General features: G+C 37.3%; 1 protein-coding gene across 5 annotated transcripts in view; it reads left to right on the top strand.

Annotated features, from left to right (window-relative positions):
* NAA15 (N-alpha-acetyltransferase 15, NatA auxiliary subunit) overlaps window positions 1-17,652 on the top strand; it is an 80,630-nt gene that overhangs the window by 40,729 nt on the left and 22,249 nt on the right. For 3 of the 5 annotated variants that reach the window (XR_014812911.1, XM_005656536.4, XM_003129186.7), the window contains exons 10-14: window positions 891-963; window positions 4,206-4,375; window positions 5,765-5,917; window positions 6,998-7,126; window positions 8,523-8,736. Coding sequence is in view for 2 of the 5 variants with exons in the window: in XM_005656536.4 (XP_005656593.2) it covers window positions 891-963; window positions 4,206-4,375; window positions 5,765-5,917; window positions 6,998-7,126; window positions 8,523-8,736 (739 nt within the window). In the remaining 3 variants the exon portion in view is untranslated. Of the gene's footprint in view, window positions 1-890; window positions 964-4,205; window positions 4,376-5,764; window positions 6,793-6,997; window positions 7,127-7,348; window positions 9,769-11,243; window positions 12,536-17,652 lie in introns of those variants that run through there. The other 2 variants (XR_014812910.1, XR_014812912.1) reach the window with 2 other exon arrangements.

Here is a 17,652-nt window from a genome sequence, read left to right as displayed (position 1 = left end):
TGAAGCAGGTTTGGGAAAAGAAAACCCTTAGTAAGCATGTAGCTCATCTTGTGTGAGTAGAAGAGCATGGACACACCAGAGTAATCTGGCTGTGACCACTCAGTCCTGACAGTTTTCTGAGGTAATGGAGAGAGCTAGTGTTAATCTGTTGAGTCAGTTGAGGTCATTTAAGAGAGCTTCTATAATGGTAACAAAATCATTATAGAGAGATTAAGGAAAGAAGAGAATTAATAAATTAAAAGTATTCACAGATCTCTTACAAAGCTAGGAACAAGTAGTATAGTCATAAGTCAGGAGAAACCAGAACCTGGGCAGCCACTCATTCTCCTGGATCTCAGAAACCCACCGACTGTTCCATGCTTCAGTTTTACTAATGGTTTCCCTTGATTATGAAATTGAAAGTAGATGCTGTTAGCTACCTTTGGAATTTCTCTTTTCATAGTCTATTTAATTCTTGATTCCTGAAGTGCAGATGTTAACTGTGGGTGTTATTTATGTGATTTGAGGTAAAAATGAACCAAGATAAAAATCATCCCTAACATTATTTCTTTTTTGTCCAACCTTTTCATGATTTCTAGTTCAGCTTGATACTTTGTTTTATAGCAGGAAAGGAGTTGCCAGTAAGTTTTTAAAAAAGTTTTGTCTTAAAACACACCTTTAGAAATATATAGTTAACTTGCTTTTAAATTTTTATCCCTAGGTTAAGAGATTTATTAAAGGGTGTGTGTGTGAGAGAGAGAGAGAGTGAGAGACACACACACACACATAAGGACAGAGTGAGTGTCAGAATGTTTATTTAGCCCTCTTATAGTAAATAACACATTTTGCACAAGCATAGTAACTATATTTATTTATTTTTATTAAAGTGTACTTGTGTGTTTGTACTCTAGGTGGCAATCATAGAAGAATTAGTAGTAGGCTATGAAACCTCTCTAAAAAGCTGCCGGTTATTTAACCCCAATGGTAAGTGCTCAAGTTTTATGTTTTAAAAACATCTTGAAAATCTTAATGTGTTATGAAATTCTTATTCAGAAGGTCAGTATTGTTCATTATTTAGTCAGTTAATTAGTATATTTAAATTTTTTCCACCTTAGGATGAAAATGCATTAATAGCACATTGTATGAAAATATTTGATAAGAAGATAGGAAAATAGCTTATTGAAGAAAATTTTGTGTAGAATTTAAAACAGTTTCAGAACTAGAAACTTTTATGTAGTAGGCTCTCCATTTACCTACAGCTCAACTTCAGTAATTTTTAACTTACAGCCAAATTTACTTCATCTGTATGCTTACCTGCTTCCTTCTACCCCTGTGTTATTATGAAGCAAATCCCAAACATCACATCATTTCATCCATGAATATTTTACTATTCTACAGATTTTTAACAGTAATAGCCTTACCATACTTCAACATTAATACCTTCTTACTATCAAAGAAAAAAGTCCATACCTACATTTCCAGTTATCATAGAAATGTCATTTTTTTCTCTTTGTTTTTGAAGTTGATTTGAATGAAGATCCAGATGTAATCTGTTTCTATACTTTGAGTTCAGTTGATGTCTCTTAATTCTTTTTTATAAATCTATAGGTTTTTCCTCCATCGTCTCTTCTTCCCACAATTTATTCATTAAAGAAATTAGTTTTTCTACAGTCTTGATTTTGCGGAATATACCCATATAGTATTGCTTAACACGCTATTTCACTGTCCTCTGAATTTCTTTTATCGATCGGTAGTTGGATGTAGAGCTGTGCAGTCTAGTATGGTAGGTAGCCAGGAGCCACACGTGGCTATTAAAATTTTTTAGTTAAACAAGAGTCCAATTCCTCCATTGCAATAGCCACATTTCAAGTGCTGCTCAATATCTGTGTAAGTCTGATGTCTACTGTACTGGACAGATCTAGAACATTTCCATCACTACAGAAACTTCTAATGGACAGATTTTGACTACAGGCTTGATAAGATTCAATTTTTTTTTTTTTTCTTTTCGGGTTTTTGTTTGTTTGTTTGTCTTTTTAGAGCTGTACCCATGGCATATTGGAAGTTCCCAGGATAGGGGTTGAATTGGAGTTGTAGCCACTGGCCTACACCACAGCTAACAGCAACGCTGGATCCTTAACCCACTGATCGAGGACAGGGATTGAACCCGCATCCTGATGGATGCTAGTCGGGTCGGATGCTAGTCGGGTTCACTAACTGCTGAGCCACGACAGGAACTCCTTTTAATTTTAAAGACAAAGAGGAATGATCAAGATTATTTCATGGGTGGTGGTGTGTTCTTTGATCAGGAGGGATGAAGTGTCTGTTTCATATATTAGAAGCCATTAAGAATTATTAACTAGTGGAGTTCCCTGGTGGCCCACTAGGTTAAGGATCCAGTATTGTCACTGTGGTGGCTCAGGTTTGATCCCTGGTCCAGGAACTTCCACATGCCATGGGCGAAGCAAAAAAAGAGAGAATTACAAACTAGCAATACCCTATCGTTCATTTTTTAAAATCATTTTACAAGAGGTAATATCTATTATCTGCTTATGCAGTATTTCTCTTTGTATAGAAGAAGCAAGACAATGCTGCCTTTTTTTCCCCTACCTCTCCTACTTTTTTGTTTTCAAAATAGTGAATTGGTGTAGTAGCATCCTTCAAAGATGGCCAATATACATTTCAAAAGTATTATTATGAATTCATGGCTTTACATATATTTGATGTTTTAAATCATTGTAGTTTCGCATGGTTCTAAGCCTTCATATACTAAGGTATTAGTTGATAGTATCCTTGCAGTTTGGTATGACAAAACATTCCAGTTCATCTTGTATACTGCTCATAGCAGATCTGAAATCAGTTGTTTTTCCCCAAGGATCATGATTCCTGCGGTGGGAAAGCCCAGTGTAGGACCTGGAGTATTTATTGCTATCGAGTTGATCACTATTTCTAGGTCTCAGATGAATTTAATAGTACTTTTTAGAAAGCGTTACCATGGTTTCATTGGTTAATCATCATAATGTTCCTTTGATTATCAGCATTTTCCTACATATTTTACAAATGTGGAAGAGGTTCAATGACATGCCCAAGAATATGCAGCACTTTAGTTGCAGATCTATCAGATCGGGAGTTGGTGAGTTCCACTCCTATTGTTTGTCCACTGAGCATCCTACTGCTAGGATAAAAATAAGCAATCTGTTGCTTTTTTTTAAAGCAAATAACAGTTGTTAGATTTTAGAAATTTGTATTAAAAAAGCATTTTTTAAATGTGTGGGTTGTATACTTTAACTTACACATATCTTTGTGAGTATATACAAATTAAATTATGAACTGAAATACTTACCTCTCTTTTTGGTATAATTTTTGTTTAAATTTTGCATTGTTGCATATTCAGGATAATCTTAAAATATATTAAGAATAATAGTAAAATATATTAAGAATCTTAAAATCACCAAAATTCAAAATAACCACATCACAGGTGTATTTATGTTGAGTTTGGTACATTAGCTAGAAACCCAATTAAACAATCAAACGTTTCTTTTTTCTTAACCTCACTTTAATGTAAGTTTTCTCTTGAGTGTATTTTTTTTCCCCTCATACTTAACACCTTGATCAGTACACTCTCATGGTTCTAGTACAGCCTGCCCCTCTGCCCCATCCATTTTTCTTTTTGGGTAATATAACTTTGAGCTCATTTATCTGCTATGTTTATTATATGAAGTTCTTACTCTTCAGGCCATTGTGCTAGGAGCTGTAATTATGCAGAGCAGAAAGTGTGGTCCCTTCCAAAGATCTTATAAATTTAGAGGTAGTTTCATAAGTAGATGCATATATAACATGGATTGAACTACCTTCTTTATTAATAAAGATAGAGCTATTTTGAGGTGGCTACTCCCTTAATATATTAGTGATTGGAGTGATTGGAGTTCCCATCATGGCTTAGCAGAAACGAATCTGACTAGTATCCATTAGGACATAGGTTCGATCCCTGGCCTCACTCAGTGGGTTAAGGATCTGGCATTGCCATGAGCTGTGATGTAGGTCGCAGATGCGTCTTGGATCTGGTCTTGCTGTGGTTGTGGTGTAGGCCAGTTTGACTCCTAGCTTGGGAACCTCCATATGCTGTGGGTGCGACCCTAAAAAGACAAAAAATAAATACATAAAAATTAAAAAATATATAGTGATTAATCTTTGTTTCTCTCCTCCCCCCTCTTTTTTTTTTTAAAAAGATGATGGAAAAGAGGAACCACCAACCACATTACTTTGGGTCCAGTACTACTTGGCACAACATTATGACAAAATTGGTCAGCCATCTATTGCTCTGGAATACATAAATACTGCTATTGAAAGTACACCCACGTTGATAGAACTCTTTCTTGTAAAAGCTAAAATCTATAAGGTAAAAATATTTTCTCCTTTTTTCTTGTGAGGTAATAAGGCATTTAAAAAAATATGTTATAGATTCTCAGTGTTGTAAATAAAATGACGTTTGATAGCTAACAAAACATGGAATGACAAATATAGTACATTTCTCAGTCTGATTACTTTTTAGACTTGTCATGGTTATGCAAATTTGCTTATTTATCTGTATCTGCATATATACAAACGTGTACATACATTAATATGGTTATGTATGGTTTTTCATATTCTGATATATTCACATATACACATATATCTGTGTTTTCTTGATTTTAAGTTACAAGACTATAGGCAATCAAAAATAATTACATTTGCTGTGAAATGTTTCTTTCTGTTAACATTTGAATATGATCATATCAGTATCTAGTAATCTTAGTGAAGTGAAACTGAATGTTTCTTCTATGAATTCTACGTATTATCTCTTGCCTCTTCAACTCCTGGGTCTTATTTAAGACTCTTTAGTATGTTTTAGCATCAGCTTAAAATTGGCTCTTTTCTGTATTAATACAGATACAGTTTAGTAATATAAGCTGTTGGGGAAGAAATCATAAACCAGTAATTTATTTACCAAAAAATAATGAAATTAAGTAATATTTTAAAAACACTTTTTCAAAGCCAGAAAGCTCATTAGTTTTGTGGTTTTGTCAAATGGATTAGACTAATTAGAGTGAGGATCATTGTGATCTTAATCAAGTTTCTTGGTTCCTTTAGAGTAGAAATCTGGCCATCCTTTTTCCTTTTATGACCTTTACATTGAATTATGTTGTTCTGACTTAAAGATTTTGATTGTTTTTTTTCTTTGTTTCAACCTTTATTGTGTGTGTGTGTGTCTTTTTAGGGTAGCACCCCTGGCAAATGGAAGTTCCCAGGCTAGGGGTTGAATCAGCAGAGCCACCAGCCTGTGCCACAGCCACAGCAATGCAGGATCCAAGCCACATCTGTGGCATACACCACAGCTCACAGCAATACTGGATCCTTAACCCACTGATTAAGGCTGGGGGTCAAGCCCGCATCCTCATAGATACTAGTCAGGTTCATTAACCTCTGAGCCATGACAGAACTCTTAAACCGTTATTTTTGAGTATTCACTGTGTTGCCAGTTACTGTTGTAGTGTGCCGTCATTGAGGTTATAAGAGTGGACAGAAATTTTAAAACAAGTCTTTACTGTCAGAGAGATATATTCTACATGAGCAGAAAGGTATCTGAACTTAACAGGAGAATGTATGTGTCTACTACATAAGGGTCATAAGGGATGAAATACTATCTTTCTTCATTTGTATTTTAGTTATTTATGAACAGGAAACTATCTCCATGGTAAAATTAGCATACTGACAGGTTTATTTTGCTTTTGTACCCTGCTACCATTAGCATGCTGGGAATATTAAAGAAGCTGCAAGGTGGATGGATGAGGCCCAGGCCTTGGACACAGCAGACAGATTTATCAATTCCAAGTGTGCAAAGTACATGCTAAAAGCCAATCTCATAAAAGAGGCTGAAGAAATGTGCTCAAAGTTTACAAGGGTTTGTACAGCTAGTTTTCTTACTTAGAAATAAACAGTTCACACTTGTATACCTTATTTTTCAAAGTTTACTTTTTTTTTTTCCTTAGGGCCACACCTGTTGTATATGGAAGTTCCCAGACAAGGGGTCAAATTGGAGCTGCAGTTGCAGGCCTGCACCACAGCCAACAGCAATGCCAGATCCGAGCCTCACTGGTTGAGGCAATGCCAGATCCTTAACCCACTGAGCAAGGCCGGGGATTGAATCCACATCCTCATGGATACTAGTTGGGTTCTTAATCTGCTGAGCCACAGTGGGAACTCCTCAAAGTTTACTTCTAATATTTTTAATATCAAAACAGAACTTTAATTAAATTGCCTTATCAAAAACATGTGAAATAAATATTGTTATAAAACAGCTTTCTTTTTATATGGTTGTACAATGAGTTTTAAAACTCTGATTTATACTGATGAATGCTCAGTTGAAATTTTTAGGGGCAGAGGGAACTAATGATATTGATGGAGTGTCTTCTTTGTGCTCCTGTTTATTTCTTACCTTACCTTCCATCCGCAATTATGTAGGTCTTTTGAGTAATCATTCACAAGATTTTTTGTTGTTGTTTTTATTGGTTAGAAATATAATATATAATTTTAATTTCTTTCGTGTATTGACTGTTCCCTCCTAGTCTGAGAATGGTAAAAGAAAAAAACTTATTTTGAAATAATTCAAATCAGTTGACCATTTTTCCTTTTTATTTTTTGTTTTTTTTGGGGTTTTTTTTGCTACTTTAGGGCCGCACCCACGGCATATGGAGCTTCCCAGGTTAGGGGTTGAATCAGAGCTACAGCTGCCTGCCTACGCCACAGCCACAGCAATGTGGAACCCCAGCCATGTCTGTGACCCACACCACAGCTCATGGCAATGCCAGATCTTTAACCCACTGAGCGAGGCCAGGGATTGAACCCACGTCCTCATGGATCCTAGTCAGGTTCGTTAACCGGTGAGCCACGAAGGCAACTCCCATTTTTCCTTCTTAAATGCTATGGGGGAATAATGTATTTGATAGGAAATTGTCTTTGAATATGTGTGCTTTTCATATAGGAAGGAACATCAGCAGTGGAGAATTTGAATGAAATGCAGTGCATGTGGTTCCAGACAGAGTGTGCCCAAGCTTATAAGGCAATGAATAAATTTGGTGAAGCACTTAAGAAATGTCATGAGATTGAAAGAGTAAGTTTCTCATTTTATTTTGTTATACATTGAAGGTTTTTTGGCAAATCCTATGTAGTTTTTTTTTTCTTTTCTCTCACTTTAATAATACACAGTAAGAATTCTAAATATCAGGAGTTCCCGTCGTGGTGCAGTGGTTAATGAATCCGACTGGGAACCATGAGGTTGCGGGTTTGATCCCTGCCCTTGCTCAGTGGGTTAACGATCTGGCGTTGTCGTGAGCTGTGGTGTAGGTTGCAGACGCGGCTCAGATCCCGTGTTGCTGTGCTCTGGCATAGGCCGGCAGCTACAGCTCCAATTTGACCCCTAGCCTGGGAACCTCCATATGCTGCAGGAACGGCCCAAGAAATGGCAAAAAGACCAAAAAAAAAAAAAAAAAAAATTCTAAAAATCAGTATTCATGTTTTTCAGATTTCATATTGAAAGTATTATAGACTGTTTATTCAGCAGACTTTCCACTTGTCTTCTCTTCCTGCCAGAATGTGTGTAAAAAACTTAATGGAATGTTTATATCTTGGCTCCGTTTTCATTGATTTTTTTTTTAATGCTTCTTTCTAATCGATGCTACTCTTCTTTGTATGAGCTACATACAAAGCTCATTAAGTTATCTAGAAACTTATATGTTGTGGGGTTGATTGATGGTGCTATATACCCTTGATAAATATTAGATATATGCTTCAGAGCCTTTTCACAGTATTTCTGTCACCTATGTAATTCCTCTTTTTCTGATAAATTTACTCCTAGTCCTCTTCACTTCTGATTCATTTCTATCATTAGAAATGGTGTTCATTTTTTGTTTTTCATATATAAAAATAATTTTTATATTTTCATGCCTGGTCTTTTATCACGTTGAGAACCCCAGAGCTTAGTTGAAATATGTTGTTTTCTGGTTACTTGACTGACTTTTGCTAATTGATTTCCCTTCATACCAGCGTTATATTGCATAGGATTTAGGTTTGTATTCTTAGAAAAATTACCAAATACTCCATATTACAATCTTTTGCAAATTGTTTTAAATATAAAAACTGAATGTTTAATATATAAATCTACTGTATTACACCATTATGTATACTGATAAATTCTGTTTGATTTGTTGTGATAGCTTTATTTAAGTATGACTAAGGAAGGAATAAATATATATTTAAAGCATTGTGTATCCTTTCATTCAGCAAATAATTCAGTGCCTAATGTATGCCATATACTATGCTAGGTGATGGCTAATGTATTTGCTTACTTGATATGCAGAGTGTTTATGTTGAATTATTGTAATTTTTAATGTTTTTAGATTTTACTGATTCTTTAATGCCTAGGAAACAAGTAATTGCAATGGCTTGACTTTTGTAGCTCTCTCTGCTATTACTATACTTCAGTTTAATAAAAAAGATAATTTTGTTAGCATTTTATAGAAATCACTGATGACCAGTTTGACTTTCATACATACTGTATGAGGAAGATTACCCTTAGATCATATGTGGACTTATTAAAACTAGAAGATGTACTTCGACAGCATCCATTTTACTTCAAGGCAGCAAGAATTGCTATAGAGATCTATTTGAAACTTCATGACAACCCCCTTACAGATGAAAATAAAGAACATGAAGCTGATACAGGTATAACATTCAAAGAGTTCTTATTGCTTGCTATGGTGTGTGTGTATATATATATATGTGGGGTTTTGGGGGTTTTTTGCTTTGCTTTTTTTTTTTTTTTTTTTTTTTTTTTAAGGGCCATACCTGTGGTATGTGGAAGTTCCCAGGCTTGTTGTCTAATCAGAGCTATATACACAGCAATGCCAGATCCAAGCTGCATCTGTGACTACACCACAGTTCATGGTGACACTGGTTCCTTAACTCACTGAATGAGGCCACGGATCAAATCCACATCCTCATGGATACTAATCAGATTCATTTCTGCTGAGCTGTGATGGGAACTCCCTGTATATGTGTATTTTTATGTTTTGGTGTAATATATATTTTTTCCTGAGCTTTTTGTTAAGCATCTTATGGGAAACTGTTATACATACTTTAGAAAATGATGATGACCATTTTGTGAATTTCTCTCAGCAGCAAATACTGTTTAGTCTTTGACAGGTCAAGTGAGAATTTAATTTGTAATGATTACCTTCTAAGGAGTTGAATTTCATGAATTTTACATTTAATATCTGGTTTACCCAATAGTATAAATTGTTTCCTACTATACTATACTAATTTTATATTAGTGTTAGAATGCTACATTAGTCTTGGCCATCAGTATATCTAGTTACTTCTCTCTTTAATAGTAATATATAATTAACTTACTAGAAGATAATTATTATTTGGATATTAAAACCCAGTTTGGAATCAAGCCAGTAAAATTTAACCCAGTGATTTATCATTTGACCAATTTTAACATGCCATTTTTTATAGCAGGATGTCAGAATGTGTGGGGAGAAGTCTTCCTTAGATAATTATTTGGGAAAGGATCTCATAATAAAAGTGATCCAGGCATGTAGAAAGATATTTTATTTTTTTTGACATTTTGTCTTTTTGGGGCCACACCCAGGGTATATGGAGTTCCCAGGCTAGGGATCGAATTGGAGCTATAGCTGCTGTTCTATGCCACAGCCATGCCACATCCAAGCCGCATCTGCGACCTATACCACAGCTCGCAGCAACATTGGATCCTTAATCCACTGAGCGAGGCTAGGAATTGAACCTGTGTCTTCATGGATACTAGTCAGATTTGTTTCTCCTGAGCCACAGTGGGAACTCCTAGAAAGATACTGTTTGTCCAGATATTTTGTGGCTTATTCATGGCAAAATGTTACAGGAGTTAGAGCATTAAAATGTGTCAGACTTTTATTTTTTCTTCAGTCCTGGATTTGTTTCTCTTCTGAGGTTATGAAGGTTTCTATATCCTTCCTCTTACTGAAGACCTTTGAATCTTTGATAATTTGTTATTAAATTTTACTTCCTGGAGTTCCCGTCGTGGCGCAGTGGTTAACGAATCCGACTAGGAACCATGAGGTTGCGGGTTCGATCCCTGCCCTTGCTCAGTGGGTTAATGATCCGGCGTTGCCGTGAGCTGTGGTGTAGGTTGCAGACGCGGCTTGGATCCCGCGTTGCTGTGGCTTTGGCGTAGGCCAGTGGCTACAGCTCCGATTGGACCCCTAGCCTGGGAACCTCCATATGCCGCGGGAGCGGCCCAAGAAATAGCAAAAAAAAAAAAAAAAAAAAAAAAAAAATTTTACTTCCTATTGCCTGAGAACAATTTAGAACTTTCTAAGGTCACACATTGAAACCCTTGTACAGATTTCATTTGAAACTCTACCTATTGCTGCTTCTTCAAGTACAGAGAAAATGCCAGTGAGAATCTAGGTGACAATTTATAATCGAAGCTGAGAGCTGTGATCTTCTGGCTTCTTTTGTTTACTTTCCTATTCATTCTTCTTGCCTTCCACCTCTTCTTCAAATTATGCATATGGTACACAATTAACTCTTATATGAAGTTGAAACAACTCAGAAAAATACCTAACAAATGTGAAAATACCATTTCACTTTTCTCCTACCCAAAGGTTATCTCCTTTCAAAGAGCTATCCTTATGAAATGTTCACTTTCCTTTGTGCAGTTACCATTCTCAGTGTTTTATGCACACATTTCAAGGTGGTTCTTTGTGGTTGTTTTGTTTCATTTCATTTTACTTTTTTAGCCCATAACTGAAATTTACACTTTTCCCCCTTCATTTTATAGTATTGCTCCATGTTTGGGTGCAGCTGAATGTCATCATTAATCATTGTAATGGCTCTGTAGGAGGAATATGTTTGGGTTGGTTTGTTTTTTCCTATTTACTATTATAGTGCTACAGTAAATGTCCTGTACATCATTATGCACATATTTATTTGCATGGATTATTAAAAGTAGAGATTGCTGGGTTAGAGAATATGAAAGTTGTGTAAAATTGCTTCCCCTAAAATGTTCGTCAGGTTTTTTTTTTTTTTTTGTCTCTTTCTTTTTAGGGCTGCACCCACGCCACTTGGAGGTTCCCACGATACGGGGTTGAATAGGAGCTGTAACCGCTGGCCTATGCCACAGCCACAGCAACACAGGATCTGAGCCGTGTCTGTGATCTACACCACAGCTCACGGCAACTTGGGATCCTTAACCCACTGGGTGAGGCCAGGGATCAAACCCACATCCTCGTGGATGCTAGTCAGGTTCATTAACCGCTGGGCCATGAGGGGAACTCCAAAATATTTACCAGTTTTTATTGCCACCGACACTGTATTCACTGTATTGAGATTATCTTTTGTTGCTAACACTGAATGTTACCCATCCTTTACACTTTGGTACTTAGAGAGCAAAACATCTAATTTATAATTTCTAAATTTTTTTTTCCTCTTTTTTTGCTTTTTAGGGCTGCACCCACAGCAAATGAAAGTTCCCAGGCTAGGGGTTGAATCAGAGCTGTAGCTTCTTTTGGCTTACTCCACAGCCACAGCAGTGCAGGATCTGAGCCATGTCTGCGACCTACACTGAAGGTCATGGCAACCCTGGGTCCTTAACCCACTGAGCTGAGCCAGGGATCAAACTTACGTCTTCATGGATACTAGTCAGGTTCGTTACTCCTGAGCCACGATGGAAACTCCTATAATTACTAGATTTTTAAGAGTGGAACATCCGTATGTGTGGACTTTGGGTTTCTTCTGTGAGTAGTTGCGTGTTCATATCTTTTGCCCATTTTATTTTATGGGGTTTTTGCGCGCGGGGACGGGGGGTGTTTGGGCTGTACCTGAAGCATATGGATGTTCCTGGGTCAGGTATTGAATCTGAGCCACAAATGCAACCTCTACCACAGTTGCGGCAATGTTGGATCCTTAACCCACTGTGCCACAGTAGGAACTCCTTGCTTATTTTATTTTGAAACTTCTTGGTTTGTGGTTCTGTACATATTCAGGGCTTTAATCTTTATTTATGTGTTGCAGATATTGTCTTCCTGTCACTTAGATCTTAACTTTATTTATGGTTGGTATCTTTTGTTTTCTGAAAGTTTTAATTTTTATGAGATAAAAAACTTTTTAGTCTTTTATGGCTTTTGGGTCTTGCTTAGAAAGATGTCTTCAAAATATAAAATATATTTGCAGATGTCTTTTATGTTTTCTTATATTTGTTTTGTTATTTTTACTTTTGACTGTTTAATCATCTAGAGATAATTTTTACATGTGAGGGTGGAGGGTGGCTTTTTTATCCCCAGATAGACTGCTCACCCCTAAATAGTACTTATTGAATGGATCTTCCACGTTCATGTTTTAAAATGTCATCATATTTAATAATTCGCTTTTATTATAAGCTAAACTCTGAAAAAATATTGTGGTAGATTGTGGGCATGTTATCTTGTCTTAATATATATTAAAACAAAGAGATATACTAAAACTATTATGTATTGACCTCAGTATACAGATTTCTGTTCTTACCCATTTTTCTCTTAATCTAATACTATGTCTTTAAATATTTTTTGATTTACATGTTAATTTTTGCAACTGTAGAATTAGTTGGTTTTCCAGAAGTTTTCTTTTGGAGTTCTAATATGAATTGCATTTAACATACAGATTGTTATCTAGGGATTGGGAAATCTTAACTAGTATTCAGCCTTTGCATACTAAAATGCATATATCTCCTATTTATTTTATTTTATGGTCTTTTTTTTAAGGGCTGCACCTGTGGCATATGGAGGTTCCCAGGCTAGGTTTCAAATCAGAGCTATAGCTGCTAGCCTATGACACAACCATGGCAACATCATATCCGAACCGAGTCTGCAACTTACATCACACACAGCTCACACAATGCCAGCTCCTTAACCCACTGAATGAGACCAGGGATCGAACCTTCGTCCTCGTGAATGCATACTTATTTCCGCTGAGCCATGATGGAAATGCCTATTTATTTTTTAGTGTAATTGTTGTCTTACAACTTTAGCAAATTTATTGTCAGTATCATCCCTACATGCCCCCTTTCTGCATTATAATATTCCAAGTGAATATTAATGTAGTTTTTGTATGTCAAGTTGGTATACTTGTTGAATGTTGTAATAGGTTTAGTAGTTTTTTCAGTTCATTTAAAATTTTTTTCTATGGGAATTCCTGTTGTGGCACAGCAGAAGCAAATCCGACTAGGAACCATGAGGTTGTGGGTTCGATCCCTGCCCTTGCTCAGTGGGTTAAGGATCTGGCGTTGCTGTGGCTGTGGTGTAGGCTGGCAGCTACAACTCCGATTGGACCCCTAGCCTGGGAACCTCCATATGCCAAGGGTGTGGCCCTAAAAAGACAAAAGACAAAAAAAAAATTTTTGTTTCTATGGAGGCCATTATATTAATTTGTAAACAGTTTCTTTAAATATTTTCTCCCCATGCTTTATTGTGTAGGTTAGGGTTGTTAAAACAGTGCTGATTAATAGGAACAATAGTTTGTTTTTATCTTTTCAGTAAACTTAGAAGCCTTTATATCGCTGCTAGATTTCTTTTTTGGCAGCAGGGGCTCACCCACAGCATATGGAGATTCCTTGGCTAGGAGTCCAATCGGAGCTGTAGCTGCCAGCCTATATCACAGCCATAGCAACGAAGGATCTGAGCCATGTCTGCGACCTACACCACAGCTTAGGGCAACACTCGGTCCTTAACCCCACTGAGCAAGGCCGGGGATCTAACCTGTATCCTCATAGATGCTAGTCGGATTTGTTAACCGCTGAGCCACAACAGGAACTCCAGATTTCTTTTATTTTGCCTTCTTATGTGTATGTTAGTTTGACTGGGTAGAGTAGTCTAGATTAAGATGTTATTTTTTGTGTATACACATATATACATTCATATATATACACACAGACTTCTAAAAAGAAGATAATGCAACATAGTAGAATTTTCCTTTCGCTCCTCCTAAGCTAAAATTCTGAGCCTCTATTATATTCAGTAGTACTAGCTAATTTATGTAAAGTTGAAACTGTGCTTATCAAGATAATTATTGTTAAATTAAGGGATATATGATTTGAACTCTTAATTTCTGTATTAATTTTCTATATGGTTATTCCTTTCTCTATTTTTGTATGGTAATAATTATGAACTGACTTGAGTTCTTTTAAGGCAGTGGCATGTGGTATAGAATAGGCTCACAAACTAGCCCGTGGGCCAAATCCATACTGTAGTTTGTTTTGGTAAATGAAATTTTATGGACCTACCTCAGCCCATTCTTTACACGTTATCTATTGCTGTTTTCATGCTGCAGCAGTTGAGCTTAGTTACAACAGAGACCTATGGCTTTTGAGGCCAAAAAATATTTTGTATCTCACCTGTTGGGGAAAAAGTTTTGCTGACTCCTGGTGTAGCATGGTGAAAAGAAAGCCTGGCCTAGACTTCAGAGTCAGAGTGAAATGTATTGACATCCTTGCTGTGCCTTTTACTATTACTCAGATCATTATTTTTCCTCTGAAAGCTCTGTTTTCTGATATATAAAATAGTATTACACTCTAATCTATGAGGTTGTCAAGATTGTTAAATAAAATAATGTATATGTTGTATCTAGTCTTGTAGTAAGCATGCAAGTGGTAGCAGTTATTTTACAAATCATTAAAATGTCAGAATTTATGTGACCACTCAGGCCGTAGTTTTGTGTTTCTAAGATGTAATTTTTAGTTCTTGTTTGAAATTCTTTTTAAGGAATTCTTTACCAGCAAAAAGAGAAACAGGTATGGGAGTTCCTGCCATGGCTCAGCGGAAGCAAACCTGACTAGTATCCATGAGGATGCAAGTTTGATCCCTGGCCTCGCTCAGTGGGTTAAGGATCCAGCGTTGCCATGAGCTGTGGTGTGGGTCACAGACATGGCTTGGATCCCGAGTTGCTGTGGCCGTGGTGTAGGACCCTAGCCTGGGAATTTCCATGTGCCATAGGTACGGCCCTAAAAAGTAAAAAAAAAAAAAAAAGAGAGATAAATAGGTATATATTTGTTTTTAATCTATTGGTTGTTATCTGTTGCTGCCTAATCAATTTTAGCAGCTTAAAACAACCATTCACATAGGTGGTTCCATAGAAGAATCTAGGTGCTTCTGGCTCTGGGTGTCTTAGGTTGTAATTAAGATATTGGCTGGAGCTCCTGTCATCTTAAGACTTGTCTTGGGATGGAGTATCCATTTCCCAGATGGCTCACTCACACGGCTCTTCAGTCTCTCCTGAGGATTTCTTGAGTTCCTAAAGACATGGTAGCGAGAGAGCAGAGGAAGCCACATCACCATTAATGTTCTCTCTCTCTCTCTGTTTTTTGTTTTTGTTTTTGGCCATGCCTGGGATGTGTAGAAACCTGAGCCACTGCAGTGACCACGCCAGCTTCTTAACCGGCTGTACCACAAGGGAACTCCCAAATGTTCTCTTCTGTAGACATAACATCCTGTCTTACTTTCTCCACATTTTAATTGGAGAAGTGGGTCACCAGATACAACATATACTTGAGTGGGGAAGAAAATCAAAGAATTTTTTGACATATTTTTATTTATTTATTTTTTGCTTTTTAGGGCAGGACCTGTAGCTTATGGAAATTCCCAGGCTAGTGGTTGAATTGAAGCTGCAGTTGCCAGCCTATACCATGCCCACAGCAAGGCCAGATCTGAGCTATGTCTGTGACCTACACCACAGCTTGTAGCAATGCCTGATCCTTAAACCACTGATGGAGGCCAGGAATTGAATCCACATCCTCATTGTTACTAGTCAAGTTCATTACTAATAAGCCACAACAAAACTCCTTGTTGGACATTTAAAAATTTTTTATTTTTCAAAGTCTGTGAGTCAGTTTCTATTCTGCAAAGAAGTTCACTGTATCCTTTTTTTAAGATTCCACATAGAAGTGATAGCATATGATGTTGGTGTCTCACTGAATAACTTCACTTAGCACGATAACTTCTGGGTCCATCCATGTTACTGCAAATGCCATTATTTCTTTCCTTTTAATGGCTGAGTAATATTCCATTATGTGTATGTACCGCATCTGCTATATCCACTCCTCTGTCAATGGACATTTAGATTGCTTCCATGTCTTGGCTATTGTATGCATTGTTGCAATGAACATTGGAGTACATGGGTCATTTCAAGTCATGGTTTTCTCTGGATAGATGACAAGGAGTGGGTTTGCTGGATCAAATGATAATTCTGTTTTTAGTTTTTTGAGGAATCTCCATACTGTTTTCCATAGTAGTTGTACCAGTTTACATTCCCACCAACAGTGTAAGAAGGTCCTCTTTTCTCCACACCCTCTCCAGCATTTAATGTTTGTAGACTTTTTGATGATAGCCATTCTGGCTGGTGTGAGGGTATTTCATAGTGGTTTTGATTTGCATTTCTCTAATAATTAGTGATGTTGAACATCTTTTCATGTGTTTTTGGCCATCTGTGTTGGACATATTTTTTATTTTATTTTATTTTCTGTCTCTCTCTTTTCTAGGGCTGCACCAGCAGCATATGGAGGTTCCCAGGCAAGAGCCACAGCAACGTGGGATCCAAACCACATCTGTGACCTACACCATAGCTCACTGCAATGCCAGATCCTTAACCCACTGAGCAAGGCCAGGGATTGAATTGGCAACCTCATGGTTCCCAGTCGGATTCATTAAACACTGAGCCATGACAGGAACTCCATGTATTGGACATATTTTTAAATGCCATGTTCTGCATTCTGGACATAAAGTATTTTGTTTTATTTATTTGTTTATGGCCAAACCCATGGCATATGGAAGTTCCCAGGCTGGGGACTGAATCCAGGCCACAGCTATGGCAACACCCAATGCTTTAATGCATTGCACTGGGCCAGGGATCGAACCAGCTCCTCCACAGTGACCCAAGCTGCTTCGGTGAGATTCTTAGCCCACTGTACCACATTGAGAACTCCTGGACATCAAGTATCTACATTATTCTTTTTTTTTCTCCTGGTCTTTTGTATTTTGAGAGCCGCGCTTGCAGCATATGGAGGTTCCCAGGCCAGGGGTCCAATCGGGGCTACAGCTGCCAGTCTACACCAGAGCCACGGCAATGCCAGATCCGAGCCGCGTCTGTGACCTACACCATAGCTCACGGCATTGCCGGATCCTTAACCCACTGAGTGAGGCCAGGGATTGAACTGGCAACTTATGGTTCCTAGTTGGATTTGTTTCCATTGCGCCACGACGGGAACTCCCTATATTATTCTTACATGTAGAATATACTTGCCCCTCACAAAGCCTCCTAAAGTTTCATCCCATTATAGCATTAGTCCAAGATCCAAATGTGAATGAGGTGCAGATGCTAACAAGATTTCTTGAATTGTTGCCCCCCCCCGTGGCGTGCCTCAACTTGATGTGGAATCTCAGTTCCGAGACCAGGGATTGAACCCAGGTTACAGCAGTGAAATAATTGATTCCTAACCACCAGGCCAAGGATCCCCCCACCCCATCTTTTTTATTTCTGAGACTTTTTTTGATATGGTTCCTTTTTTTTTTTTTTTTTTTTTTTTTTCTTAGCTGCAGCCAAGGCATGTGGAAG

The sequence above is a fragment of the Sus scrofa genome, chromosome 8, assembly GCF_054392235.1.
Source record: "Sus scrofa isolate SSC_HxYL_T2T_F1_AM1 chromosome 8, Sscrofa_HxYL_maternal_Yorkshire_Landrace_v2.0, whole genome shotgun sequence".
In the NCBI taxonomy this organism is placed as follows: Eukaryota; Metazoa; Chordata; class Mammalia; order Artiodactyla; family Suidae; genus Sus; species Sus scrofa.
The sequence above is the reverse complement of the archived record's forward strand: the minus strand, read 5'-3'. Positions and strand labels throughout refer to the sequence as shown.